Raw genomic sequence first — 17,538 nt, 5'->3', positions numbered from 1 at the left:
GGTGACTAATTTTGCATTTATGAGGTAGACTAGTAAAGGAAGAAGTCAAGGATGCTTGACTTCCATGTTTGTGGTGGGTGGTGGAAGAAATACAGAAGGACGATCAAGAATTGAGTTGGGCTTGAGATGAGGAAATCAGTTTTTGAGGAGCTGTCCATGTGCATTGAGAAGTACAAATGGGAGTTGAAAGAGTAGCTCTGAAAAAGCAACTGTAAAAAAAAAAATTAGAGAAATTATTATCCCACAAGTGGTTATTTTTAGTGAACTAAAATTAATATAATAATTTTTATTACAAAAAAATTCCATGAATATATTTTCAAAACAGAATTCATTCTTATTGGTTAAAATGCAAGAGAGGTAATATTTTGGGAGTTGTTTATTGTATCTGCTATTTAACTTTGTACTCTGTCAAAACTATTAACTAGAAAATGATTTGCATCATTAGCAGGTTCTTTCTTTGGGATTCAGGGTTTGGGATAATGCTATTCCACAAACACTGATTTCCCCCAACTTAAAAAAAATGTCTTGAAAGTGGTAGTAATAAGTTTTTCTTGGTAAATCTCTTCTCACCCAAGTCCTTGCTGTAGCTCATGGATTCATGGATAGTCCACGAAACATCACGGAATTTTTCATGCTGGGACTCTCGCAAAACTCCGACGTACAGAGAGTTTTATTTGTGTTCTTTCTGATTGTCTACCTTGTCTCTGTTGGGGGAAACCTACTTATCATGATCACCGTTATCTTCAGTCCCACCTTGGACTCTCCTATGTACTTTTTCCTTTCATGTTTGTCCTTTATTGATACTTGCTATTCCTCGTGTATGACCCCCAAGCTCATTGCGGACTCCTTGTATGAGGGGAGAGCCATCTCTTTTGAAGGATGTCTGATTCAATTCTTTGTTGCCCATTTATTGGGAGGAACTGAAATCATCCTGCTCACGGTCATGGCCTATGACCGCTACGTGGCCATCTGCAAGCCCCTGCACTACACGACCATCATGACCAGGCATCTCTGTGCCCTGCTGGTGGGGGTGGCTTGGCTCGGGGGCTTCCTGCATTCACTGGTCCAGCTCCTCCTGGTCTTTCAGCTGCCCTTCTGTGGGCCTAATGTGATTAATCACTTTGTCTGTGACCTGTACCCCTTGCTGGAACTCGCCTGCACCAACACATACGTCATTGGTGTGCTGGTGGTGGCCAACAGCGGTGTGATCTGCCTGCTGAACTTCCTCATGCTGGCTGCCTCCTACGTTGTCATCCTGTGCTCCTTGAGGCACCATGGCGCCGAGGGGAGACGCAAAGCCCTCTCCACCTGTGGGGCCCACTTCACTGTAGTTGCCCTGTTCTTTGTGCCTTGTATATTTATTTACATGCGGCCATCATCTACTTTGTCCATAGATAAAATAGTGGCTGTGTTTTATTGTATTTTGACACCCATGTTCAATCCCCTGATTTATACACTGAGAAATGCAGAGGTGAAAAATGCCATGAAAAATCTATGGAAAAAATGAGCAATTGTGGATAGAGGATACAGGTACAGTAAGGAAAGAAATAACTAGTCATTCTCAGCAAAAATTCATATTTTCATGACAAGAGCTGAGAGACTATTAAAAAATTTCAGAGTAAAATGGATTTGAATGTTTGAAATTATATCTAATCTAACCATGTCCTATGACTCTGGCCAGACAAGTTATTACACACAACTTCAATTTCTTTTTAACAGTTTACACTGCATTGCAGGACATGCAAACACCATCTCTCCCTCACCTTGGTCTGAAATGGAGGCTTCATCAGCCTGGGGTACTAAGAGTCTGTGATGAGTAGAACCTCCTGTTGAAATATTCCTAACCTGGTCCTCCAACTCTGCACATGAGAATGTTGACCAGAATAGTTACTGATGGTTCACCTACACCTGATTCTATCAACAATTTGTTTTGAAATTTTACTGAAATATAGTTTAATGTGATTTTATTCCATTTAAAAACATTCTGCCATTTTTTTTAAATGTTTTATTTATTTCTAGAGGAGAGAGGAGACAGCGTGAGCAGGGGAGGGCCAGAGAGAGAGGGAGTCACAGACTGAAACAGGCTCCAGCCTCTGAGCTGGCAGTCAGCACAGAGCCCGACGCGGGGCTCGAACCCACGAACCGCGAGATCATGACCTAAGCGAAAGTCGGACGCTTAACCGACTAAGCCACCCAGGCGCCCCTCTGCCATTTTAAAATATATTTATTTTGAGAGAGAGAAAGATAGAGTGTGAGTGGGGGAGGGGCAGAGAGAGAGGGGAGACAGAGGATCCCAAGCAGGTTCTGTGCTCAAACCCAGGAGCTCTGTGATCATGACCTGAGCTGAAATCAAGATGCTTCACTGAGCCATCCATGTGCCCCCTCCCATTTTGATAAACTTACAAAATTGCCACTTATTTTCCTTCTGTTAGTCCACTGTATAAATATACCAACATTTTAAAAATACATTGTTAATTATGGACATTTAAGTTGTTAACAGTTTTATGCTGTTAACAAATAGCTCTATTAACCTTCTTGGTGATGTATCTTCCAGCACACTGCTACATAACTTTCTCTTAGGTTTATACCTAGGAATAGGGATTCTGGGTCATAAGTTATGTGTATATTTATGCATATCCAGTGTATACTTTGGAAAATTGTTATACATGTCTGCCAGTAGCATATGAGAGGTACCGTTCCTCCATATTGACAACACACACTCCATATTGACTGTCCTTTTAATTTTAGGTATGTAGGGAGAACATTGCAGTGGTATTTTATTGTGGTTCTTTTTTTTATTTTTTTAATAGTTTATTTATTTTTGAGACAGAGAGAGACAGAGCATGAGTGGAGGAGGGCAGAGAGAGAGGAAGACACAGAATCTGAAACAGGCTCCAGGCTCTGAGTTGTCAGCACAGAGCCTGATGTGGGGCTCGAACCCATGATCCATGAGATCTGACCTGAGCCGAAGTCGGACGCTTAATCAACTGAGCCACCCAGGCGCCCCTGTGGTTCTATATCCTATTTCTCAGATGATACAAGAGGGGAACCCTACTCCCTAAGATGTTTACTGGCCATTGGATACTTCTTTGTGGAAGTACTCTTCCAGTCTCATGTGACTGTTTTTATCTTATTGATTTGTAAGAGTTCTTTATATTTTCTACATCAGTCCTAGTTCTCTAAGAATCAGAAGCTAAGACAGAGTTGAAGTGCAAGAGATTTACTGGGTGAAACCCTGCTGAGGGAAGGTGGGAGGGGCCATCCAGAATTATACAGCTCCTGCTGCTGTGAAGGAGAGCAGAGGAAAGGAAGGAAAGAACCTCATGGACTCCGATGTAGTTCTGGAAAACAAGACCCATGGAGTTGTTGACCTAAAGCAGGACTAGAGACTGGGAGCGGGGGAAGGGAGTTTTGAAAAAGTGAAGTGAAGGTTTTATTTTTATTAAAATTCTTTAAAGTTTATTTTTGAGAGAGACAGTGCATGAGTTAGGGAAGGGGAGAGAGAGAAGGAGACACAGAATTCAAAGCAGGCTCCAGGCTCAGAGCTGTAAGCACAGAGGCGGGGCGGGGCACAAACCCATGAACCGTGAGATCATGACCTAAGTGGAAGTCCGACACTTAACTGACTGAGCCACCCAGACACCCCTTTATTTATTTATTTTATTTACTTATAATAATTTACATTTATTTATTTTGAGAGAGAGAGAGAGAGTGTGTGTGTGTGTGTGTGCATGCATGCCCTCCCCACCCCCCCCTCCCCACACCTGTGCATGAGCAGGGGGAGAGGGAGAGAGAGAATCCCAAGCAGCCTCCACACTATCAGGATTGAGCTCGTTGCATGGCTTGAACTCATGAACTGTGAGATCATGACCTGAGCTGAGATCAAGAGTCAGATACTTAACTGAGTGAGCCACCCAGGTGCCCCAAAAGTGAAGGTTTTAAATGGTCCTTGAGGAAAACTGGGAAAATGTGTTCATGAGCCTTTCAAAGGTGGTGACATGGATTTATAGTGGACTAAATTCTCCCTGTTTTGTGACCCTTGATAGAAGCTTTCGGGAAACTGGTTGAGGGACGGCTTAGAATAGGATTCATTCAGTCCTGGGCAATGCTGACTTCATGCCGAGCCTGCAAGAGTGCTGGGCGGGTACAAGGTTACAGATGTTATGGAGGAAACTTTGCCGCATACATCAGTAAGTATCCTACACGTTCACCTCTGTCAGTATGTATCAGCATTAAAAATATATAAGATGAACCCCACAGTTCCATTTATTAGATTTTGATTTGGTGCTTCTGTTTGTTTACGCCCCTGCTTGGTTTTGGAGGTGGCTACTGCTCCATGTAGAATCTAAGCTCCACGCTGTCGAATACGGTGTCTGTCTCTCTCCCCATGGATTCCTGACAGTTAGCAAAGTACTATCTTTAACCAGGTGGGCCCGGTAAAACATCCTTATTGAATGATTGAAATGGTGGATGTACAATTCTGATTCATGTCATTTTGATCTTTCGGCACACCTTGGCACACCACATAGGAGAGGCATGGATAAAGGACAGTGATACTCTTCTCTCAGCTTTAAGGGAGGAGATGAAAGGCCTCCCCCTCTGAGCAAGAAGATGCTCAATAAAAACTGTTCATTTCTGTTGATGTTGTTCAGTCAATGATTTCTTTAAAGATGCTGACCCTCCAGTGTCCGTTCCTAAAATATCCTAACTCCCCTTTCTTCCTGACAATTTATAGTTTCCCTCTTGAGACACTAGAAGGATACTGGGCACTTGTAAGAGGCAAAATAGAAGTCACTTCCTTGTGAGACCAAAATTGTAGTCAGGGGACTAATTAAATGATGGCATCAATGTTGTTGTGACCTGTGAATGAGGCTCAAACTCCAGTGGAGGTCCTGTGAGGGAGATTTAGCCTCCCGTAGAGAAGCAGAGAGCACAGTCCCTGTGCTGTCACTCCCGGTCCCCTTATAGAAACTCTGTCCAGTGGAAGGAGAAAGCTTCTCTTGGAGATTCTGCTGGTGACTGTCCTTAGCAGAAAGCAGAGCTAATAAACCAGCTCCTCTTTCCGAAGAAGGCAGACCATGGAAAGCCATGGTTGAATTGGAAAGGGCATAGACGGGGTGATGTGTGACCTGGGTTCCAGCCACACCTCTGTCATGGGTCACCCATGTGACCTTGGCTCTGTGCATCTAATCTCTCTGAGTCTGAAATTCACCATCTTTAAAATAGACCGTTGGAAACAATGATTTTAAATGCCATCAGGTTGTTCAGGGAAATGGATGACAGAACAAATTCCCAGCTGCTTGTAAATGGATGGCCATCTTTTGTCTTTTCAGTTTGTACTATTCTAAGAAACCTTCAGGGGCATCTGGGTGGCTCAGTTGGTTGAGCGTCTGATTTTGGTTCAAGTCATGACCTCACAGCTTGTGAGTTCAAGCCCCAAATCCAGCTCTCTGCTGTCATCTCAGAGCCTGCCTCAGATCCTCAGCCCTTCCCCATCCCCTCTCTCAAAAATACATAAACATTAAGTAAAAAGAAACTGTCAGTTTAGATGATTTTTCGTAATTGACAGCACCTGCCTCATCTGTGCTTTGCCTCAATGGATGAAACCATTCTAATCTCATCCAGAAGTTTAATCACATGAAACAGCGAAATTTGGGAGATATGTTGGAGCTGGTCTGGATGATCCTTTAAGAACTCTTCCAGATCCACCTTTCCATGATATTAGGTGGTAAATACAAAGCACAGCACAACACCTGGAGACCTGTTGTCCTCAGATCCAGTCAATGTAAGTTTCTGTAATCTTTTTTTAAAACTAAAGAAAAATGCAACTCAAAACTTGTGGAATAATTAAACAGGAGACTTAGTTTTTCTGGCTGGCTTTTAAAAAATAATTTTTGGGCCGCGTGGGTGGCTCAGTTGGTTAAGCATCCAACTTTGGCTCAGGTCATGATCTCACGGTTGGTGGGTTCGAGCCCCATGTCGGGCTCTGTGCTGACAGCTAGCTCAGAGCCTAGAGCCTGCTGCAGATTCTGTATCTCCCTCTCTCTCTCTCTCTGACCCTCCCCTGCTCTCTCTCTCTCTCTTTCTCTCTCTTTCTCTCTCTCAGAAATAAATAAAACATTAAAAATTAAAAAAAAAATTTTTGTATTTCCACAAGACACAGAGATGAATCAGCCTTACATTTTTATTTTTGGGCTAAATCCTGTGCTATTCACATAGATTTGAATTTTCTCTATTGTGTTCTGTATGAAGATCAGCATTAGATCATTTAAAAAATGTTTATAATATTATAGTTTTGAATATAATTAGTTATATTCAATATAACCAATTTCGTTTTGAATATATCCACTTAGGTCCTTGGTTCTTTAAGCCACATAAAGAGTTTGTTGTCCATGGTGTCAATGATGGTGATTCTAGAGATGCCACTTATTGAATGTGTATCACATCCAGGCTTTGTACAAACACCTGGCATGCCCCGTTATCATTTACTGCGCTCTGCAACCTCAAGGTTTAGCAGTTCTTTTATTTTCATTTTATATATAAGAACATTCAGGCTTTGAGAAGTTGTTCACCGACACCCCTGTCTGTGCTCTTGACCATCATGTTTTACTCTGAAAAGGTCCCCATCGGACTTGTCACTCACAGAAGCAACTTTTGCCTTTTTGCACTAAAACTGAAAGAGAAAAAAAGGAGGGCAACTTCCTGATCAATAGAGGAGTCTTCTCCCCAGTATTTCTTATATCTGGGTGTCTCTTCCTCTGACACTTAAACATTCTCCCTTAATTCTTATCATACTGAACATCAGATCTCCAGCAAGTTGGATAATTTAGCTATTGTAAGGAGGCCTATGTTTCCAGGAAAGTAATAGGTGGCTAGTGGGTAGGTTTAGTGTCAGTTTTTTGCTTAAAATTTTAAAAAAATATTTATTGATTTTCTAGAGAGAGAGAGCTAGAGAGAGTGAGTGAGAGCGTGAGTAGGGGGTGACACAGGGTGAGGGGAGGGACAGAGGGAGAGAGGGAGACAGAATCCAAAGCAGGCTCCAGGCTCTGAGCTGTCAGCATAGATCCCAATGTGGGGCTCAAGCCCATGAACTGCAAGACCATTACCTAAGCCAAAGTCAGACAATTAACTGACTGAGCCACCCAGCTACCCCAGGGTTTTGTTTAAAACCAGGAAAGGCACAGGCATTTTCTTACTATCACTAGGAGAAGAAATGGGTGAGTAGGAATATTCTGCCAGATGAATTTATAGCTGGTTAAGAGGGAGCATCTGCTCTCCCTGCCTCTGGAGCTTCCTTTAATGAAAAGGTAGATACTCATCATTTAATAGAATCTTCCACGGATGCTCACCAAACTTTTACTTTGAGTCCTTCCTACAGATGCAGAAAGACTAGTAACTTTTAACTAGAAGGATTTCACTGAGCCCAGAAAAAGCAAAACCAGAAGCATATAAAATGTGTAAAGCAAGGGGGCAAGAGTAACTTAAGTTTGGCTTCCTGGATGTGATGCTGCCCACAACATGGGTTCTCAGTGGGAAGGAGTGAGCAGGGGGAGAACCAGAAAGTTGGGGAGGTCTTCAGTTGCAGACCTCAGCTTCTCTCAGATTTGCTTCAATCAGCTTCTCTCAGATTTGCATCTGTTCATTTTAATTCAGTTTGTTACCATCAAAACTGCTGACTGAAAGTAGCAAATCTTGTTGAAAAGTTTAAGAAGACTGAGTTCAAAGGATATGGACTATACATGTAGAGATTTCCGGAGATCCTAAATATTCATGGTTTCCTCAGGTGCCATTGCATCTATGTGGAATCATCCTGAAAATTGTCAGAGATGTACTCTAGTTGCATTAGAAAATCAAGGTCTGCCACATGTTCGGTTTCAGCAGCAACAAAACTAATTAATATTTAGTTTGTTTTCACGTAAGAAGTTAGACATCTACTGCCCAATGATGCGAAAGTCAACAATAGATATACATTCACACTTTGAGGTTAACAAAGTGAATTGGTACAAAATATTGGAACGGAAAGTGTTAAGAGGGTCAAAAGGGAGTGAGTGTGTCTAAAGAAAATATTGTAGCACCGTCCCCACCCTGCAATTAGTTCTGTTACAATTATCTTTCTCTCTTGACCTAGACAATACTGAATCTGCATCCTCACTGTCCTTGGACTCTATGGAAATGCCACACAATATCACAGTTTTTCATGCTGGGACTCTCACAGAAGCCAGAGATACAGAGAGTCCTCTTTGTGTTTTTTTTGATCATCTATGTGGTTACCATGTGTGTCAATGTCCTCATTGTGGTCACCATTACTTCCAATCCCACCCTGGCTTCCCCCATGTATTTTTTCTTGGCCAATTTGTCCTTCATTGATACCTGCTATTCTTCCTCTATGGCCCCTAAACTCATTGCGGACTCCTTGTGCGAGGGGAGTCATCTCTTTTGAGGGTTGCATGGCTCAGCTCTTTGGAGCCCATTTCTTGGGAGGTGTTGAGATTATTCTGCTCACGGTCATGGCCTATGACCGCTACGTGGCCATCTGCAAGCCCCTGCACTACACGACCATCATGACCAGGCATCTCTGTGCCCTGCTGGTGGGGGTGGCTTGGCTCGGGGGCTTCCTGCATTCACTGGTCCAGCTCCTCCTGGTCTTTCAGCTGCCCTTCTGTGGGCCTAATGTGATTAATCACTTTGTCTGTGACCTGTACCCCTTGCTGGAACTCGCCTGCACCAACACATACGTCATTGGTGTGCTGGTGGTGGCCAACAGCGGTGTGATCTGCCTGCTGAACTTCCTCATGCTGGCTGCCTCCTACGTTGTCATCCTGTGCTCCTTGAGGCACCATGGCGCCGAGGGGAGACGCAAAGCCCTCTCGACCTGTGGGGCCCACTTCACTGTAGTTGCCCTGTTCTTTGTGCCGTGTATATTTACTTATATGCGGCTGTCGTCTACTTTGTCCATAGACAAAAACATGGCAGTATTTTACGGCATTCTGACACCTATGTTGAATCCACTCATTTACACCCTGAGAAATGAAGAGGTAAAAAATGCTATGAGGAAGCTCTTCATTCAGTAAAAAAGAACAGGTATATAATGGGTGGTAAAGCACGAAGTAGAAATGACTTTATTTCTGTAAGCATAACAAAGCAAAACTTGTTTTTACTACTGAATATCACCTTATTTCATTATGTCTGTCTGTTCATCTTCATAGACTTTTATGGTTTAGTCTTTATCTTGAATTGTGTAATTTGGTTATAAAACAACGGTATGAGACAGATGTGGCATGAATCATTATTATCCCTGATTTAGAAATGAGGAAACTTTGTCTCCCGATGTGGCTGATTAATCAAGGTTATCTGGCTGTGAAGAACCTAAGCCAACACTCAAAATCAGTTGTTTTTAGGGGTGCCTGGGTGGCTCAGTTGGGTAAGCGTCCAACTTGGGCTCAGGTCATGATCTCACGGTTTGTGGATTCAGGCTCTGTGTCAGGCTCTGTGCTGACAGCTAGCTCAGAGCCTGAGGCCTGTCTTCGGATTCTGTGATTCTCTCCCTCTGTGACCCTCCTCTGCTCACGCTGTCTCTATCTCTCTCTCAAAAATAAATAAAACATTAAAAAAAGTTTTAAAAAAATCAGTTGTTTTTGGTCCATCATTCAGATCTTTCACTAGCAATCCATGTTTTCGCATTCCAGGCTATGTGATAATGGACTTGCAGAAATGTGAGGCAAAATGCAACTTAAGGCAAACAACTTCTTGCTTTGCTGTGTGTAGCAGTCTGTGTGCATCTAGCTTCTCTTCCTTCTCATCACTTTACGAGTGATAGCATAGCTACTGTTCTAGAAGACCTTGGATCTGGAGACAAATCAACCTGAATTTCTGTCCTATTTCCCACACTTACTCATGGCATGACCTTGAGTAAGTAACTAAACATCTATCAGCCTCTGATGCCTGCCTTTAAAATAAAGATACAGATAATAGTGTGAGAATTAAAGTGTTACTGTGAGAATTAAATTTAAAAATCTATGTCAAGTTCAGAATACAGTTTCTGGAATGTAGACCCACAACAGATTTTATTTTATATGTGTTCCTCAACCTTTTCCTAATCTTCCATACAGAGGCTGCCTTCCTTCCTTTTTCTATCTCTACTGGGGGTGAAAAAAAATGCTGTGCTTAGAGTAGATGGCTTAGTTTTGGCCAGTGATTATTTTTGCCAGCTCCTTGTTTCGGATTCCAAGGGATGCTGGGGTTCTGAAATCTGAAATGTGCATCCGTGTTTGCTCTGTTCTTTTCCTGGCTTTATGAACTCTGATGAGATCCTTTCTCAGGCTTCGTTCTTTAAGAGTGTAGGCTCTCATGATTTCTAAAAAACTTTTCTTTTGTTTCACAATCTGTAAAGCACCATGTTGCAACATCTCCACTTTTTATACTTGCAACAAAAAACAAACTAGAAGTTAATATGAAAAACAGTTTGTCTACTACAAGTATTCACAATTAGTTACCAAGGACCAATATTCAGGAGCTCAGTAGGAAATAGTTATTGCTTTACCCCCAAACCTCTATGCCTCACAAAAATAACAGTTGCTAAGTTCTAAAGAAAAATAAATATTGTCTTCTTTCATTTTGTCACATTCTGATAGTCTCGTTAAAAAACTAGGTATAATGAGACCTTGGATTCTATACCATTCATTTCTGCTGTTAGATAATAAAAGTATGATTGAGCCAGTATTCCAATCAGCTACTAAGTATGAAACCATGGTGAGGCTCACTAAAAACAGCCTATATTTTCTCCAATTTGCCACAATTTTATCTCAGGAGACTTTCTAGAAAAGCATACTTTAGTTGAAATTTGATAAGCACCTTTTCGTACAGTTAAAATACCAACTAGCATAATGGACTGATCCAAGTGCTCCCCATCTTTTTTTAGTCCCTTGTTTTTTATTGCCTGAATCATGATTAACTATGGTCCAACCAACTTACAAACGCTGCTTATTTTTGAAAAAAATTTCAACTTGCTAGAATAAATATGTGAGTAAATATCACCAGAAATTTTCTATATGATTTCAAAAGTATTAATAATCTTGTTGACATTACTAAATTTGCTGAAGTTTTCTATATGACTCCAAAATTATTACTAATCTTGACTCCATTTTGGAGTCTATGGTACAACATCTTTCTCCCCAAATACATATTTATTTTAAAATTCAGAATGTAGGAAAACAAAGGTGGGTACTACACACACACACACACACACACACACACATGTGTGCACGTGTAAATCCACCTATAAGACATTACCCAGAGAGAGTTGCCATTAGTGTTTTGATAGATATCCTGGTTGTCATCTTTTCCTATTTTCCCATCTCCTCCTCCATCTCCTCCCTCCATTTCTTCTATTAACTTGGGTAAGCCTCTGCCATCCTAAAAGGTACTCCCTGGAGCTAAATTATTTCTCTGTTCCACTTACAAGGCATCTTAAACTTTTCTGATCCTTGGTTTCCATGTCCAAAAATAAGCATTTTAATCCTCAGTGTATGTCTGTGAAAGGACAATGTGCACCAAGAGCACAGCATCTGACAGGTTGATAGGCGTCTAATAAATGTTGGTGCCCCTCCAGTGGGCAGCAGAAGAAGAAAGGCTGGAACTAGTATAAGCTTCCAAATTTTTTAGTACTGTTGAAAATATCCATGTGGAGTCAAAACAGAAGAACTGCATTTGAGATTTATATTCCACAACTTATTGTTACTACTGGGAAGCTACTTTAAAAAGTACTATTTTGGGGGTCCTTGGGTGGCTCAGTTGGTTGAGCGTTCACTCTTGATTAAAGCTCAGGTCATGGTCTCACGGGTTGTGAGTTCAAGCTCCACATCCGGTTCTGCACTGACAGTATGGATCCTGCTTGGGATTCTCTTTCACCCTCTCTCTCTCTCCCCTCCCCTGCTCTTGCATGCTTTCTCTCTCTCAAAATAAAATAAAAATAACAATCATAATAAAAAGTAAGAAGAAACAGATAAAATTAATTTTAAAAATAGTTTTTCACATCTTGAACTTTCTTCTCTCAGTGAAGTTTTTCTTTTTCTTTTTTGATGGATGACAGCGGGATGAGTTTGATTTTGACATTTGATATGAGTTTGATATATGAGTTTGATATTCAGATCAAACATATTTGCTATTTGTTATTCATTAGAGGAAAGTACTACTATATAAGCCACAGGCCACTCCTTTATGTACAAACTGTTGAAGATGGGGGAGAAAATAATTGCAAGGAAATTCCTGTTATGTGGGAATCAAAACATTCATGCAGTTACAAATTATTGACCGGTCACTAGCTGGTTCTTTGTGCACTCGTACATTTTCAGCCTGTCCTGTCTATGAAGGCAAGTCCACCTTCCAATGAGTTCAAACCATGGTGACCATGGCTTCAAGAAGAAAATTCCAAAGATGAGAAGAAAAATTTTAGTTTGTTGTCTGGATATATTAAGGAGATACAAAATGGGTTTGGTAACACACAAAGGCTGTGGGTCAGACAGGCTTAGATTTGAATTCTTATTGAAGCAAATTTTAGCTAATTGATCTGAGCTGTATAATTAACTTCTCCAACCCATTGTTTCCTAATTCATGAAATGGGGAAATCAGTATCTTTGTGTTACTGGGCTGGAGTGGGAATTGAATAACAAAATGTGAATACACAACACTTGGACCTCATAAGCAGGCAAATGGAAAAAGCCGTCAAATTATTTATGCTAGCATTGTTTTATTGATGCTCATACCATCCTGGGGGTAGGGTCACCATTGTGTTCAAGTGATGAAATGTTTTAAACAGAGGTAAGTTCCACAGTTTGAGGACTAAAATAATGAAAGAAAGAAAGAGTGGCAGACATTTACTGCCTCCACAACATATAAAATGAGTCCTTAGGTCAGGATGTTATTCACAGAAGGTGCTCAACAAACATAAGCTGTCATCACCATCATCTCTTGAGCATCATCCTTATTTTTACCTTATCCTGTTCCATTCCCATCTTTCTTGGGAACGACAGCTAGATCTTTAAAAGAGAAGTTTGACGTTTTAAACATATCTGTTGCTGGCACATATTTGCAAGATGGTCACTCACAGCATCACATCACTCACACTACAGCAAAACATCTTTTTTTCTAGAATTTACTATTGAAGAATAATGGAAATACAGGGTTATATTAGTTTCAGGTGTTCAACAGTGATTCAGCACTTCTGTACATTACTCAGTGCTCACCACAGTAAGCGTGATGGGGACCATCTGTCACCATACAGCAGTATTGCAGGATTATTGAATATATTCCCTATGCTGTACTTTTCATCTCCTTGACTTATTTATAACTGGAAGTTTGTACCTTTTAACCCCCTTTACCTATTTCACCCTTCCCCCCACCCATCTCCCTCTGGCAACCACCACTTTGTTTTCTTACTTGAGAGTCTGCTTGTTTTGGGGTGCTTGGGTGGCTCAGTTGGTTAAGTGTCTGACTCTTGATTTGGGCTGAGGTCATGATCTCACAGTTTGTGAGTTTGAGCCCCGTGTCAAACTCTGCACTGACAGTGTGGAGCCTGCTTGGGATTCCCTGTTGCCCTCTCTCGCTCTCTGCCCCTCCCTCACTCACGCAATGCTCTCTCTCTCTCAAAAATAAATAAGAAAAAGAGTCTGCTTGTTTGTTTTGGAAAAACACTTTTAAAGGCCTGCAGGTAGAGTGAGATCTGACCTGACATAAAGTCCTGAGAACATAAGACATGTCAGCATCACAGGATAATCGAATCCCCGGTTGTGAAATCACCTTCTGAGGTCAAGTTTCTGAGCCCTTCCTCAGGAATCGCAAGCTCTGTACAGAGATAGGTCTGTTGGTCTCTGGTGCTGGGCTTTCCCTTCTCCTTTTTTCTTTCTTATTAAAATTTATTTTATTTATTTATTTATTATTTATTTATTTTACAAATAGTTTATTGTCAGGTTGGTTTCCATATAACACCCAGTGTTCATCCCCACAAGTGCCCTCCTCCACGCCCATCTCCCCCCTCCCCACACCCATCAGTCCTCAGTTTGTTCTCAGCATTCAAGAGTCTCTCATGGTTTGCCTCTCTAATAGTGGGGGAGAGGGAGAGAGGCAATCCCTTCTCTTCCTGTTTGCAGAGCACCAGAACGGAATCTATCCTTAGTGAGAGCATTTGAAATAAGTTCTGCTCAGGCACCTCATAGTCCTCCAACCAGCTCCCCCATTTGTAACTGCAGAGATGTTAAAGGCATTTTTATTCCAAAATAGGGAGTTGGTGGTGGGCTAGCTTTTAGTGTCCAGAGATCTGCTCACAGGTCCCATTAGGTTCCTTGCTCAGATAGTAACTCACCATTATGCTGTCCCTGCTCAAAAGTGGATGCCATTTATGACTTATTTTGAAGTCAAGTGAGGCTGGGACAGATGTTTGGTGCTCCTGAGATCGTAGTTGGTGAATGACAGTGGCGGTGTTCTTGGGCTCCTCTTGTGAGGAACTGTAGTCCCTCGCACACTTTCTGTGCTGGTGATATCTCTGAAGGCTGTAACCATGTCTCAGCAATTTTGCTAATTTTCAGCTGACTCCTTTTTTTTTTCAACTTAAATCATTTAATGTCTACAGTTTAAGAAAGTATGTAATTTTTTTTTTCCATTTTACAAATAAAAGTCAGTAGGGAGATGAAGCAACTTGCTTACATTTACAAGGCTAATTAATGCAGGAGACAAGATGACAAATCAAGCCTATTGGATTTAAGCTCTTAATCTTTGACTTCAGAGCATCTATTTCTGAATCTCTCTTAGAATTTCATTATGTACATGTTATGAATTCTTTTCTATAATCCAGATCCGTGGTCATCGTTGTTCGGTTTCGTTACACGACCTTGGTTCATGTATCACTGGTAATTTCCTGCCACAGCTGTTCAAAGTCTTCTTTTCCTTTGTTCACAACCTTGGGGGTGCCTGGGTGGCTCAGTCAGTTAAGTATCTTGCTTTGGCTCAAGTCATGATCTCAGAGCATGGGTTCCAGACCCTCATTGGACTCTGTGCTGACAGCTCAGAGCCTGGATCAGCTTCAGATTCTGTGTCTCCTTCTCTTTTTACCCGCCTCCCACTTGTGCTCCCTCTCAAAAAATAAATAAACATTAAAAAAAATAAAACATGACTTTAACATATGGGTAATTTCTACCTTAATTCTACGGACTTGATCAATTATATTTACTTGGCACCAGCCATTTTGTCTCCATTTTTTTTTTCTGCAGACAATTGTATATTATAGAAAATGGTGGCAGTGTAATTTTTGAAAAAGTACCTTTGTGTGTCAGTATTCTCTTCTTGGGATTGTGATAAGCAAAGAGCTTTTTATTGTTGTGGGGAGAGAACATCATTAACCTCTTAAATTTACTANATAGTTGCTTTTCATCTTTGAAAACAAAACTTCATTCTAGCTGTAGTGCTGGATGTAAAGAGTGTTCAGGACTATTGCTGCTGCTATGTTTCACACCCACGATCAGGGCAACATGATGACTTCCGTGGCCCGTTAGTAATTTTGTCTTCATGAATTCTCCCCCTCTATTAAAAATATCGAAAATTGTATTTTATGACTGCATTGTTGTAAAGATGACTATACTCCAAGTTGGATTTGGATTACATTCATTTTATTCTTATTTTAAAAGAAATTAAAGCATTTCAAGGGCTCCTAAAATTCTTGTGGGCCCTACTCACCATGCCTACTGTGTCTTACTGGGTATGTCGACCCTGCCCACAATATACATGCTGCTGAAGAAAACTGATCCAGACAGGATAATTGACTGTCCCAGTTTTAATCAGGAGGATAAATCTCTATTTAAGAAGAGAAATAAATCTCTATAAATTATCCCTAGCTGTTTTTAGGTAAAAACTCTAATCACAAAGTTCATTTATCACCCCTTTTCATTATTTGCCTCCAGAGTTTCTTCATGACATTTTTCACTTCCGCATTTCTGAGGGTGTAGATTAAAGGGTTCAGCATGGGAGTTACTATCGTACAAAACACAGTCACAGCTTTGTCACTGGGGAAGGAGGTCATGGGTCTAAGGTACAGGAATGAACAAGGTACAAAGAATAAGATGACAACAGTGACATGAGAGACACAGGTAGACAGGGCTTTGCGACGCCCTTCAGAGCTATGCGTCCTCAGAGAGTGCAGGATGACAACATAAGAAGCAACCAGCATAGAAAAAATGAGGAAACACAGTGATCCACTGTTGGCAGCGATCAGGGGCCCCAAGGTGCGAGTGTCTGTACAGGCTAGCTCCAGGAGAGGTATTAAATCACACATAAAATGGTCAATGACATTGGAGCCACAGAATGGTAACTGCACCATGAACAAAATCTGGATTCCTCCGTGAAGAAAACCTAAAATCCCAGCCATTCCCACCAAGAAACCACAGACAGGTCGGCTCATGATGGTCATGTAATGCAAGGGCTTACAGATGGCTACATAGCGGTCATAGGCCATGGCAATTAACAAGATGATCTCAGCTCCAGCAAAGAAATGTTCTGCAAAGATCTGAGTCATGCAGCCATTGAAGGAGATGGTGTTCTTCTCAGAGATCAGGTCATAGATCATTTTGGGTGCTATGGAAGAAGAGTAGAAACCATCTATAATGGACAAGTAGGACAGGAAAAAGTACATGGGAGAACCCAGGGCCGGGCTGATGAAGATGGTGACAGAGATGAGCAGGTTACCTGCCAGTGTGATCAAGTAGGTGATTAAAAACACAGCAAAGAAGAATTTCTGCAGTTCTGGATTCTGGGTCAAGCCCAGCAAAATGAATTCTGTTACATTGCTCATCTTGTCCATGGATTCAGCTTGGGTTGTGAGCACCTGGTCCATCTGGAGAGATCGCAAATTTTCTGAGTAATATTTTTAATTCAACACTAAAAGTTTCCATTACCTCTTTAGTCCTGGCGTCTGGGATTGAAGGAACCACAGCTTCCACTCACTTCTACCACTTTGGACATAGTATAAAGAAGATTAGAAAGAGGTTAAAATTCTCTTAAACATATAAATTGAATAGTGACAGTATGTTACAAACACCAGAATAAAAGCGAAGTGTTATGTATGTTGACTTATAGTTGGCTTCCAAACTCTGTTTCTGGCTTTCAAACCTCACAGATGACTTTTTTTCACTGTTTTTGGGACAAATTTCATCAATAATAATTATTTTGAAGTTATATTTGCCTATTGGCATGAATATTTATAGGTATATTAACAGAATATTCTTTAAAAACTCAACTGTATATCAAATAGAAAAGTACCAAGCTTTACTGTATCTATGCCAGCAGGTTTTTTTTTTTGAGCTTTGATTCCTTTCTGTCAAATGAATACACATACACACAGAGATAGAGCTGCAGATGGAGTTTTTCCTCTTCAAAATGCCAAGAACTATCTTTATAACAGCTTATTGTGCAGCATTTCCTCAGTAGCCTTGGATGTTGTGTCTGGCTCAAAATGACTATTACATAGTCCCTCTTCCCACATCTTTGGATACAGAT

General features: G+C 41.1%; 3 protein-coding genes across 3 annotated transcripts; 2 read left to right on the top strand and 1 right to left on the bottom strand.

The window, feature by feature from the left end:
• Window positions 1–598: 598 nt before the first annotated feature.
• LOC144234214 (olfactory receptor 4C3D) lies at window positions 599–1,507 on the top strand. The gene has a single exon (XM_077767492.1). The coding sequence runs from the start codon at window positions 599–601 to the stop codon at window positions 1,505–1,507; it is 909 nt and encodes a 302-aa protein (XP_077623618.1).
• Window positions 1,508–8,166: 6,659 nt separating this feature from the next.
• Window positions 8,167–9,071, top strand: LOC144234212 (olfactory receptor 4C3-like). The gene is given in 3 exon segments (XM_077767490.1): window positions 8,167–8,189; window positions 8,191–8,424; window positions 8,426–9,071. Coding segments are annotated over 3 exon segments (903 nt in total).
• Window positions 9,072–15,913: 6,842 nt separating this feature from the next.
• On the bottom strand, window positions 15,914–16,876 carry LOC144234211 (olfactory receptor 4C45-like). The gene has a single exon (XM_077767489.1). The coding sequence runs from the start codon at window positions 16,874–16,876 to the stop codon at window positions 15,914–15,916; it is 963 nt and encodes a 320-aa protein (XP_077623615.1).
• Window positions 16,877–17,538: the final 662 nt, after the last annotated feature.

Source organism: Crocuta crocuta, unplaced genomic scaffold (genome assembly GCF_008692635.1).
Source record: "Crocuta crocuta isolate KB4526 unplaced genomic scaffold, BGI_CrCroc_1.0 scaffold330, whole genome shotgun sequence".
NCBI classification, from domain to species: Eukaryota; Metazoa; Chordata; class Mammalia; order Carnivora; family Hyaenidae; genus Crocuta; species Crocuta crocuta.
The sequence above is the reverse complement of the archived record's forward strand: the minus strand, read 5'-3'. Positions and strand labels throughout refer to the sequence as shown.

Bases quoted from the DNA above. Each gene is read 5' to 3' on its own strand.
- LOC144234211 (XM_077767489.1), bottom strand. From the start codon at position 16,876: ATGGACCAGGTGCTCACAACCCAAGCTGAATCCATGGACAAGATGAGC.
- LOC144234214 (XM_077767492.1), top strand. From the start codon at position 599: ATGGATAGTCCACGAAACATCACGGAATTTTTCATGCTGGGACTCTCG.